The sequence below is a fragment of the Carassius carassius genome, chromosome 35 (assembly GCF_963082965.1).
Source record: "Carassius carassius chromosome 35, fCarCar2.1, whole genome shotgun sequence".
NCBI lineage: Eukaryota > Metazoa > Chordata > Actinopteri > Cypriniformes > Cyprinidae > Carassius > Carassius carassius.
In genome coordinates this window covers 17,314,324-17,327,449 of record NC_081789.1, presented here as the reverse complement: position 1 = coordinate 17,327,449, position 13,126 = coordinate 17,314,324, and the positions used below count along the sequence as shown (strand labels likewise).

Below are 13,126 nucleotides of genomic sequence, written 5' to 3'. Positions count from 1 at the left end.
TTTTAACAAACGTTTGGTAATCGTGAATAGGGTTTAAAATAGGGCGAGGGACAGCAAGGTCCGCTAACTATGGGTGGTGGGGGAAGTGTTGACTGAAAATGTTGGTCGATTGTTACCAAAACTGGGACAATATGTCTGGGCATATTTTAAAACCCTGATTAATGTGGCTTGGAGCGATAAACATTAAAATAAATTAAACTTTCTAAATGTATAAAATAATAATAATAAAATAATTGTAAACATTGGGTCACAGAACTGAAGATTTAGTCCAATTTAAGATGTCATTCAGCCAGGAGTTACAAATAAATGTGACTTTTATGTAAAATTAGTTAATAAAATAGCTTAATTACCACTGTAATTAAATATAAATTCAATAAATTTCAATGAACTAAAATTGGATTTAGTCAAGAAGGCCAAGACAGTCCAAAATAGCAAATTTAAGGAAGGCTAGTTTTACTATAGACAATCAAGAAATAAATTAAATATGAAGCCCTGCTAAAAATCATGGGAACGTGCAATGTGGCGATTACATTTAGAGCAGGCTGAGCAAAGATAACTCTAGAGAAAGATAACACAGCCATAATTCCTAATGAAAATGGACTCATCTAAACTGTTAAAATGTAATTTAAAATAAATAATGCAACCTAATATCTCAGCAGAAATGCATGTCAGCACTCACACAAATAAAAGCTCTTCCAGCTCTTTTTTTTTTTTTTTTTTTTTTAAACGCTTCCACTTTTATTGTCAGGATATTTGTTTCATGTAAAATATTTAATTACAGTACAGTACAATGCATGTTCAATCTGCTGTCCACACAGCGTTTGTTATGAAGTTCTAAGGCTGATCTTTCACACATAACAGCCGGTCTGACAGCAAAATGGAAGTTGCTGACCTCTCCTAACATAAAACCAAAACATTAAATTATTAACTACTGAAATCAAGTTTGTTGTTTCTTTCATACCGCCTTCTACCAGTATGATCCAGCAGGGGGCACTAGAGGTTCTCATTATGCTTCAGTCAGCAGCTCCAGCACAGAGAATTCGGTCCCCAGCAATGGGCTAAAAGAGTGAGTGCTTCAGTATTTGTATGCGTGTGTGTGTGTGTGTGTGTGTGTGTGTGTGTGTGTATATATAAGGGCAGACGGAGAGACAGACAGACTGACATACGTCATTCTGTCTTTGCTGGCAGTCACATAGCAGCTTTAAGTCTTGGAGAGGCCAACGGATTTCAAAAGTGAGGGCAAGAAGGACTGGGGCTAAAGAGATTGGATGGTACGGTGGATCTCCACCTCGCTCCAAACCAGTCTCACTACATAGTGCAGCTGTTCAGTACCACATATTGAGAATGTTTGTTGCTTTTTTTGTGTTTTTCTTTTTCGTGAAATATCACAGACTTGCAGCAAAGACTTGAACTATCACCAATGGAACAAATATCCACTTTTCATCAGCTTTTTTCATTTGTTTTCACTTAAAGTCTATTATTTATTCATTTTTTACTGTTGTCAGCGGAGGATAATGTCGGCTGTATGACATGGTGATGTTTTGTTAGGTTACAGTTACTGTTCCTGCGGTGGAAATGCTGCACAGCAAAGCCAGTGGGTGGAGCGGCTCGGCTCGGCTCAGGTCCACACCCGCCTCCCTAAGTACATTCTCCCTGTTGGGCACTGTGAGAGGGGGGAGTGGCCTGACTCAGTAGCGGTGGGTCTGGTGCGAGTACTGTGGAGGCTGCTGGGAGGTAGAGGAGTATCCCATGCTGCTTTGGGGCAATGATGTGCTTGGTCCTGGGTTCTGGTAAGCAGCATGTGGATTGGAGCGCTGGAACACAGAAAAACTTTCATTAAGGTTTGCTTTGGAAGCAACACGTGACTATCTCTACAGAAGAGAACAATGCATGGGGTCTCAAGCAAGTCGTAAGCAAGCACTCAAGACAAATGAATGCATGTAAATGGAATCTCGCTGAAAGAAAGCATGGAGGAAGATTGACTGAGAGGGTTTTGCCACAAGAGGACCAATTGAGATGACAGTCCACTTTGAAAACCAGAGAAAGTGTGAATACAAATGTATTAAATGAATAAATCTAAAAGTAAAATATGTGCTTAAATTTGCTCAATTTCAAATATAGTATGACACACACACACACACACAAACCCACACAAACCCACACAAACCCGATTCCAAAAAAGTTGGGAGACTGTACAAATTGTGAATGAAAACAGAATGCAATGATGTGGAAGTTTCAGATTTCAATATTGTATTCAGAATACAACACAGATAACATATCAAATGTTTAAACTGAGAAAATGTATCATTTTAAGGGATAAATAAGTTGATTTTACATTACATGGCATCAACACATCTCAAAAATATTGGCACAAGGCCATGTTTACCACCGTGTGACATCCCCTCTTCTTTTTATAACAGTCTGCAAACGTCTGGGGACTGAGGAGACAAGTTGCTCAAGTTTAGGAATAGGAATGTTGTCCCATTCTTGTCTAATACAGATTTCTAGTTGCTCAACTGTTTTAAGTCTTCTCTGTCCCATCTTCCTCTTTATGATGCACCAAATGTTTTCTAAGGGTGAAAGATCTGGACTGCAGGCTGGCCATTTCAGTACCCGGATCCTTCTTTTACGCAGCCATGATGTTGTAATTGATGCAGTATGTGGTCTGGTATTGTCATGTTGAAAAATGCAAGGTCTTCCCTGAAGAGACGACGTCTGGATGGGAGCATATGTTGTTCTAGAACTTGGATATACTTTTCAGCATTGATGGTGCCTTTCCAGATGTGTAAGCTGCCCATGCCACACGCACTCATGCAACCCTGTACCATCAGAGATGCAGGCTTCTGAACAGAGTGCTGATAACAACTTGGGTTGTCCTTGTCCTCTTTAGTCCGGATGACATGGCGTCCCAGTTTTCCAAAATAAACTTAAAATTTTGATTTGTCTGACCACAGAAGAGTTTTTCACTTTGCCACAGTCCATTTTAAATGAGCCTTGGCCCAGAGAAAACGCCTGCGCTTCTGGATCATGTTTAGATATGGCTTCTTTTTTTTTTGACCTGTAGAGTTTTAGCCGGCAATGGCGAATGGCACGGTGGACTGTGTTCACCGACAGTGTTTTCTGGAAGTACTCCTGAGCCCATGTTGTGATTTTCATTACAGTAGCATTCCTGTATGTGATGCAGTGCCATCTAAGGGCCCGAAGATCACAGGCATCTAGTATGGTTTTCCGGCCTTGACCCTTACACACAGATATTATTCCAGATTCTTTGAACCAATGAGCCAATATTTGGCATTACATTTCAAAATGTCTCACTTTCAACATTTGATATGTTATCTTTATTCTTTTGTGAATAAAATATAAGTATAAAATATAATATATATATTTGTGTGAGTGTGTGTGTGTGTGTACAAACATTGTACAAATTGTGAGTAAAAAATGAATGGAATAATTTACAAATCTCATAAACTTATATTTTATTCACAATAGAATATAGATAACATATATATACACATATACATACACACACACACACACACACATATATACACATACATACATACGTGTGCGTGTGTGTGACGTGATTCTATGCAATGTGATGCAGATGTTTCTTTGGTTCAGATAGCACATAAAATTAACTTATGTGGCTTCTGACTTCTAATGCCTCGAGGCCTGTTCCATAAAACATTTTTATCAAATAGGCCAGGGTTATTTCAGTTAGTCTGACTCATTGTCAAATGATTTGGTTCCATAAAGCAAATTTAACATAGATAAAGCTCAGTCACTGTGGCAACTTATGCTGGAAAACGAACCTGGTCCAGGGCAGGCTGACTGTCAGGGTAAGATTAGTTCCTCTAACACTGACCAATGCAATGAGATCACCACTGACTCTCTCACATACTATTATAGCCAAGCAGCCTTTCTCTCTTGTTATATGACAGCTGTCCCTTTTATAGTTAGCAGAACACTACAATCTAAAATTGCTCTTTAACGCATTAAAATCACTAAATAAAAAATGATTATAGCAGATTTTAACTGCTATAAGAAACACACTTTAACTCATCTGAGCTTAGTATTTAGGACTGTTTTAGCTAACATTTTATTTACCCATTACAATAGTCCCTTTACAGTTACTGCTATCGAAAACACACACACACACAATTCAACTGGGCTTTAAGAAATTATTCTTTTATAGTGACTAAATCGTTAAATAAGTTACAGTAAAACAAACATTGTTACAAAATATTCCTCTTTCAAATAAACGCTGCACAAAAATCATAAATATATTAAGCAAAACAATGGTTTTCAACACGGATAACAATAAGAAATGTTTTTCTTAAGCAGCAATATTAGAGCAACATATTAGAATCATTTCTGAAAGATCATGTGACACTAAAGACAGGCATTATGGCTGCAGAAAATTTAGCCTTACCATCAGAAGAATGAATTCAATTTTAAAATACAGCAAAATAGAAAAGTTATTTTAAATTGTAGTAATATTTTGATTGTATTTTGACTAATGCAAAATTGAGCCTTTAGCATAATAGGTTTTATTAAAAAAAATATTAGGACCCCAAACTTTTGAATGGTATTGTATATTAGAAAGAAATTAAATAGTTAGGTCACTGACAGGAAAAACTGAACAAGCATCATCTTTTGTGGCTGACAGGCAATAGAAAGATCATTTTCAAGCCTGTTTAAAAAAAAAAAAAGGACTAAGTTAAAGGTTTATGTTTACATGTGTTACCTGGTAATCTGAGGTCATGATCAGGCCACTTGAGGTAGTAGTGGGCGGAACCACTCTCACCTTCTTCAGAGGCGGGCCTTGTGCGTGGCTGTTGTCAGGGTTACCTGTGTGCCCCGCCCCATTGGTGTGGTTGTTCCCCTGCTGCAGTTGCTGCTGGTTTTTCTGCAGTGCATGATAAACATCACAACTCTCAATTAAAAATGTAATCCGACTGCATAATATGCTGACCAAATGAACCACAAATAATTTCTTAACCGATTACGCTGAGAAAAGCCTCCAAATTTTGTTTCTTAAATTATTGTAAAACATAAAATATTAAATGGCCAGAAATACATTCACATGCACGGAAATAATCGAAAGGAGAAAACACACATTTCTTACTTTGTCTGCCTTGTCTTCCGGTTCCTCTTCCGTCAGGAATTCTCGTTTGGGATAAGGAATCTGGCAGCCAGCGAAGACACTAAACAAAACACAGCGTTTTAAAATATCTCTTAAACACATCATATGCAAGTATACATGCTTTATATAAAAAAATACAGAAATCCTAATCATAATAATTCACGCAGACAGCTGATTTTGCACTTAAAATCACTCACTCAGACGTGGGTAGAGGTTCCTCCAGGAAGTACGGGTCTTGCATGGCCTGCTCAGATGTGATTCGGCGGATTGGGTCCATAGTAAGCAGCTTTTGCAGCTGAAAGGGAGTTCATAAGTTAACAGCCGAATTTATGACAACGAATATATGAGCTTTGCAATTCTATTCGCCCACTTACCAAGTGGAATGCTTTGCTGTCAGGTTTGACTTTATGTTTCTCCATATATTTTATAAGGCTGCAGTTAGTGTACCTACAGCAAGAGGGACAAACACCATCAGATCAAAAACCCTAGTCAATTAAATGCCTTATAAGTATTATATTTTTACAGTCAAAGACGAAATATCAAACTAACGTATTCCTCCTAAAGTCTTTCATCAACGTAGAGTGTTCCGGCATCTTCTTTATGTCCTCCCAGTCTTTATCTGAGAAGAAAATTAGATGGCAAAGATTATCAGGAGGACGACTGACTGAACTGAAGCATTGTGAACTATTAACTTCAGCTAAACTCTAACTTCAAATATAAATAATTAAACAACAATTATTCATTCGACAACAGTGTTGACAACAAGTTTCATCCTTACACACATAAAACCTTACAAATACTTAAAAAATAAAGGCTTCGTTTTCACTGAATTGTATAGATTTCAGAGTCAAGTGGAAGATACCTGCAGGAAAGCCCATGACATTAAAGATCCGGTCCAGCTGATCGTGATGGTAGGGATTACTGGTCTTAATGTCCTCCTGTCGACAGTGGAAGATAGGCTCTGAGGTCAAAAGCTCAGCAAAGATACAGCCAATCGCCCAGATATCTGAAGAAAAGAAAAAGCCATTAAATCTAAAATGCACATTTAAAAAAGTGCATTTGCACACACACACATAAACATCTTACCGATGGCTTTGGTGTAGTGCCTGGCTCCCAGCAGCAGCTCTGGTGCTCTGTACCAGAACGTAACAACTACAGGATCCAGATCTGCTAAAGGCTTCAGTGGTGAGTTGAAGAGCCGTGCAAAACCCATATCAGCTGCATATAAGGGACAGAATTTTAAAAACAGTTATGATTGTGCATCAAAACACTCCGATGCATGAACTATCTCTTCTGTTTGTCACAAGAGAAAGGAAACCGAGCTGATGTCATACCTATCTTCACACGTCCTCTTTCAGGACCTTCTCCCATTACCAATATGTTGGCAGGTTTCTGTGGTGAAAGTATCAAAGTTCAGAGTTGTAACACTTCCTCGCTCATTTCATTGTGATAACGGATGCTTTTGTGAACAGGATGTATTTAAAATAAATAAATACCTATACTAAATGGCTCTTGGTTCCATTAGCATCTACCTTTTGCAAGAATTTCTTATATATATATATATATATATATATATATATATATTTCTTTTTTTAAATTCTTCATTCATTCATGCATTATTTGGCAACAGTATTATGCATAATAAATATATATTTTTAAATATTCTGAATTAAGGCCCCCAAGATATAGTTGTAAACATTGTTTTCCACATTGCAGCTATAACGACAAAGGCTCACAGAAACAATATAGTTGGAATCACTTTCAGAACGATTCTTTCCAACTGATGAACGATGATAACAACATTGACAGTCAATCAGAATCTATCCTGCTATATTAAGCTTGAGAATTTAAAGCTGCAGAGGAGCATGCGCTTAGAATAAACAGATGATATTGTCTGCTTGCATGGAAGCTAATATTGTTACCTTTATAGTTATCGTTCTTTATTTAGTAATTTTTACGTTTAGCAATTTCTCATGTGCTTGTCATTTTAATTTTTATTTCGTTATTTAAAACATTACATTCCTGTAATTTTATTTCAAAATTGTAATACATCAACTTATTTTATATCAAATATTCAATTTTTTTTAAAATTAATAGTTTTGCTTTTAGTAAACCATAACAACACAGTTTAGCAAATAAATTACTTTTAATTTCCCCCAAAAATTTCATCCTCAAAATAAACAAACCAAAATTAATAACGAAATAAAGAAACCGGACCAGATTTGTTATATTCTATACATACATCTGTTATGGCAAAGATATAGTTACAAATTCTTTTATAAATGCTGCCACCTACTGGAAATTGTCATGGGATTTCTAATACTCAGCCAAGTATTAGAACATTTTACTCATCAAGATGATCACAATAAAAAAAGATAAACAAGACAAATTAGCTACATCTGGATAGACATTTGACTGTTCAATATAACACACATTGAACCTCACCAGGTCTCTGTGCAGGACCCAGTTGGCGTGCAAATAGTGGATGCCGTCCAGGATCTGGTAGAGCAAAGACTTTACCATCCCACGCGGCAGCTGAAGAGGCTTCTTATTGGCCTTGGAGGCTCTGTGGAACTTAATGATGTGCTACAAAGAAACACAGATCCTCAGCAAGATATGTACTGTATACAAACAGTTCTCTATGTGTGTGTGTGCATGAGTGTTTGATTGTATGTTACCCAGAGGTCATGTTCAGCGTAGTCAAAGAGAAGCCACACTTTTCGGTCTGCATGTGACAGGAAAACCTTCTGCAGTGAGATCACATTGGGGTGCTTCAGTTCACGCAGCAGCTGCAGGGAGCAAACAAGAACGAACACACACAGAGAAGCACATGCTGAGACAGACCTCTACAGAGCACCCAAAGTACACAGAATCACTTCAGCCTGAAGAACGCTTATTACAAAGATAGTTCGGCCAAAAATAAAAATTCTCTCATTGTTTATTCACCCTCATGCTGCTCCAAACCTTTATGACTAAAGAAGACAAAAGCAGAAATTTTGAAAAATGTGCTGGTTGCTCTTTTCCATGCAATTACAATAAACGGAAAATTGAGTTTTAAAGCTTCCAAAATTATATAAAACCATAATAAAAGCTGTCCATATGATTCATGGACTATATTTAAGTCATATCAAACCAAATGACAGCTAATAATGTTCACCTTCACTGGACTACCAGATTAGTTGAACACAAATCATGCTGCATCGGAAATTAATTATTTTGAATAAGTAATTACTAAGTAAACTTTCAAAAATTGTTTCAAATAGTATGAATGCTTCATATAGTCATGCGGTCATAAGCGGTTTCCATTACCCTGTTTTTATGCGCATTTTGAATTATCACATCAGAAAAGAGTTATGGAAACACCAAATAAATAACAAGAATTGCACATAAAAAAAATATTTAAAAAAAGAAGAAGAAAATTATGCATGCTTTAGGTGGTTTTTAACTTGAGCGAAAAATGGTTAATGCAAATATTGGGGGATGGAAATGCATTTTGATCCAAATGCACATCAAAAAAGTCTTACGACTTTCTGGTAACCAGCGGATCGATCTTGTTGCACAACATCTGATATTAGGGGTGCACGATAAATATCAGCTGATAATTAATATGCATCTCGTCAGTAAAGCCGGATCTCTAATCAGTGGTAAATTCCATCAGATGCGTGATTTCCCATAGAGCAGCTGTTACTACACAGAGCCGTTGATAACAGACATTAATTAAAGGCATTAATTATTGGCAGATATTTATCGTGCACCCCTATCTGAAATGTTACGATCATTCTTAAATGTCCGAGCAAAGTATGTCATCAAGTATTTCTGTATAACTGCCACCTAGAACTCTTACAGGACCGTGTTCCAAAACAGCAGGCATCCACATCCAAGAGCAATGACCGCATTTATATATTAGAGAAGAATTCAATTTTGGGTGCAATCATTCAGCTATTTTGTGAACAGGATCCCCTGATTCACTGACCCAAAAGCAGGAGTTGTTTTTGAAACTGACAAAAACCACTTTAAGCAAGTTGAGGAAAGCTTACATTTCAACCCGTTTCTCACACAAATGCTTGTGTGAGAAAGTAGAATGAACGTCATTATATGGAAGTCATACAGGTTTTATATAAGATGGGGATGATAAAAAAATAAAGACAATTTTAAATTTTTAAGTGAACTATCCCTTTACTTGATAATATAGTCATACAAAATTTCTTAGAAGCTAATCAGAGATTTAACACTGTAAAGTATCCACATGCTGCAAATATATTTCCAGGAACTTGTTTAACCAAGAAAGCATGTGCCAGAGCTACTTGAAGAAGATCCTCTTGACAGAGACACGTTTAAAGCATGATGTACTTACTGCTATCTCTCTGCAGGCGGACATAGAGATCCCTGTGCCTTCAATCTGCTTCAGAGCATAATCTTTATCATCCTTCCTGCAAACAGACATATCAGCAACAACAATTACTCTTCAGTAAATTACATTTCCCTAAATCTATACCTACATATCACATTAAACCCCTTGTAGAGAGAAAGAATCCACTGGGAAAGGCCAAGCAGAATTTAAGGAGATGATTTGGACTCTTTTATTACCAGCACACCTTTGAAAACTCATAAGTCTCCTGATGACTAGTGCGGTAATGTTGAAATGAAGTCCCGCAAAAAACATCAGCCTATAAAATCCCACAATGCCCTGTCCAGTTTCTGGAGAACAAATTAGCTGTAAACCCCTCATAAACAATCAGCTTCTATGGTGAATAAAAACATCTTTAAACACTTCAAGTGAGACTTTGGCCGCCAGGCAGTCTGGATTTTAATAGCCCAGCTTTGGGTCTGTCTGATGGGTCTCCGCACTTCAGAACCAACTTACAGTAACTCATCAGCAGATCTATTCTTACTCCGCCAAGATAGTTTGTAATTGGTGTGAAAAACAAAAAATCATTAAAAGAACATAAGACAAATATCTTGTGATAGCACTAATGACAATAGAATTGCAAATGCAAATTGGGAGGAATGCTATTTTTAAGATGCCTCAATAGGATCACAATTGTCCTGCAGACATGAGGGTTATTTTCTGTCAAGCTTTCCAAGCAAAAACTACCAATACATGTAAAATGTAGAATGGACTTTTTAGGTCTTTTATTTATTCCCCAAGTCACAGCTTTAATTTCTAATTAATAAATGCAAAACTTTTCTATCAAAAATATTGTTTTTTTTTTTTTTACTTTAAGTACATTTTTATGTTAAACTGCATAACAGTCTTTTTTGTGGTTTAACATTCACAGACACTAGTCCACATTATAATTTGGTTATATATAGAAATCCTGATAAAAGCATGCGTTTAAATTTCAGAAAATGTATAAAACAAAACTGTTACAACTGATCTAATCCTAGAAGGTTACACTGGTCATACTGTTATTCTCAGCCCTTGATCATCATGTTTGAAGGGAATCATTTGTCCTTCTTTGGATAAAAAGCACAGACAAAATCCCTGTGTTTTTCCTCCTAGTGTGAGAAAGTTTCAGAGAATATCTTCCTATCGGCAAGTTACCAAAAATATTGAGAGCAAAGTATTTCAATTCCCTTTTCCCCCAGACAGACTTATAATAAAACAGACCTTCTAATTCCCCTTTGCATCTGTATTTTCAATAGTATAATCTACACCTATCCACTTCTGTAAACATCAAAATATGCTAATAATTTCTACATCCCAACATTTGCCTTTTTTTAATGACAACAACGAAATATTTTACAGAATTAGTGTTATATACACGTCCCAAACCAATATGTAGCTCGGCATGTCAAAGCTGTATTGATCTTATAACAACCAGTCAGAATCCTCAACATCTGCTGACATAAATGGTTAAGTGAAACCAAATTTACTGATGCAACCAGTGTAATTGCAGAGATACTTCAACAGGGCAGCAGAAGAGAAAGAGAAACCAGAAAAAGGAAAAGAAACCTGAAAAAGGCTAAAAAGATCCTCCTCTAAACCTGTGCAGCGAACCACAATTTCACGCAAATATCTCAAAAGCAACCAGCAATGGATTCATGGAGTTGACACGAAATTGGGAGACTAATGGTATCTTTAAAAAAAAAAAAAAGTGAGCTTTTTTTTTTAGACAGCTGAGGTGACATGTATTTGCAAAGGAAAACAACAGAAAATTGAGGCTATAAAAATGTAAAGAAATAAATGTAACTGGTTTAAATATGAAATTAGATGTGAGATTTCATTTCATCACATTATTTAACATGAACTGACAATTCTAAAGCATATATTAATCTTGCTAACATTTAATGGAAGTGTCTAAATAAAATATGAAACTATTAATTAGAAATTTCTGCAATGACAAAGGCAACATATATGATGCTGCATTTCATTCACACAGAATGTAAAACAGCATCAGAGCCTCCTTTTACACCAGTAGAGATGCTGATTTTATGCAACGTTATGGATTTTGGAGCAGCACTTTATTCAGCTGTTTAAAGATGCCATTACAAAAGTGTAGTTTCTGTTAGAGGTATATATGGTTTAGAAAAACAACACGTGATGTGGCAAACCTAAATCTGCATCAAATGCACCTGTGCCCATCGTAACTGCACGAGCTCGTCAATAACAACAACACTCGCGCCTGCTGACGCACATTCACAATCCCCTCAAAACAAGCCTTCGCTGAAACTGAGCTGCACATATCAAACTCTCTCTGAAGACAAGAGACGTGTCTCTTCAAAACACCGGACGACACACGGTGTGTTTTGGTTCCTGAGAGCTGAACGCGACGGCAGCGCAGGCCTCATATCTCTGCACAAGTCCACCCTGCGAACTCACCCATCTTTCCTCTTCGCTTTGTACACATGTCCATAAGTCCCCCGTCCAACTTTACATCCCTCGTACTCAAAGAGATCCTCGACTCGTTCTCTCTCCCCGGTGAGCTTCACTTTGAAATCATAGTCCATTTTCACCGTTATGCTGGGGATCCGGGCTGTGGCTTCCCTTCAAAGCGCCGCTGGGGAGGCAACTTACTTCAAGCCCCGTTTAGACAATTAGTTGCCTTCCCTCGCGTCGCTTTTCCGGTCAGCGAAAGAGTCCACATTTACCGCGAGCAATTACGGGCAGCAGAGACGGCGTATGAACCACGTGTGCTTCTGATCTGACAAAAAGTGCAGAGTGTTATTGGACTATCAGTCGCTTTCTTTGATATTTCTGTGCAACTGCGCCGCTCAGCCGGTATCTCATCCGATCTCACCCGGGAGAGTTGAGCGTCCGCAAACGGTATGTCGCAAAACGTCGTGAACGCCGCTACCAACCACAGACGGCGAGGAATCAGACACGGCCATTTCTCCTTATTTTTATTTGTCTTAGTTATGTTCTGATAATTTGTATGTTCAGATGACATTGTACTGTACATTATTACTATATTTTGTATTGACATTTTTGTAATTCTGATACAAAATTGTATACCATATTTGTCATCTCTATTGTTTGCAAGCATAATAAACGTTTTTTTTTTTTTTACAATACATAGAGAAATGTTTATCAACAATATATATTTAACAGTTTCACAAAGCGTAACGGGTTAAACAGTGCAAATAATATAAAAATAGTAGTATAATAAAACAAAATAATTCAAAATGTTATCTTTACTATAAATATTACCTTTATTAGCAATACTATTGAATGCCATTTTCACTTTAACATTTATACACTACACTATTATAATTATATCGTGTAACATTTGATGTTGTTCTGATATATCCTAAGGCTTTTTTAAATGAAGCATTTCGTTCACTCTCAAAAATCTCAAACATCTTCCTACTCTTATTCTGACTATTTCTTCACATAACAATCACGCATTGTTGCTTGTAAACACAAACACGCACGCACGCACACACACAAAATACTCTAAAATAATAAATACTAAAATATATAAAGGCTAATTATAACATTATTATTAAATTATAACATTTTGTAATTAAATGGAACTT

The 13,126-nt window shown here is 36.8% G+C and overlaps 1 protein-coding gene across 2 annotated transcripts; it reads right to left on the bottom strand.

Moving 5' to 3' along the window:
• Positions 1 to 1,109: 1,109 nt before the first annotated feature.
• Positions 1,110 to 12,448, bottom strand: cdk8 (cyclin dependent kinase 8). 2 transcript variants are annotated; one of them, XM_059524678.1, is made up of 13 exons: positions 11,970 to 12,448; positions 9,501 to 9,576; positions 7,825 to 7,935; positions 7,592 to 7,732; positions 6,481 to 6,538; positions 6,233 to 6,364; positions 6,009 to 6,152; positions 5,696 to 5,765; positions 5,521 to 5,593; positions 5,344 to 5,441; positions 5,129 to 5,207; positions 4,748 to 4,909; positions 1,110 to 1,814 (listed from the first exon to the last, which is right to left on the bottom strand). In XM_059524678.1, exons 1-13 carry the CDS (start codon positions 12,095 to 12,097, stop codon positions 1,689 to 1,691), a joined length of 1,398 nt encoding a protein of 465 aa, XP_059380661.1. In that variant the 5' UTR covers positions 12,098 to 12,448; the 3' UTR covers positions 1,110 to 1,688. The 2 variants fall into 2 exon arrangements, with proteins under 2 accessions (XP_059380661.1, XP_059380660.1); XM_059524677.1 differs by having other exon boundaries at positions 5,120 to 5,207; positions 11,970 to 12,447.
• Between the last annotated feature and the right edge of the window lie 678 nt (positions 12,449 to 13,126).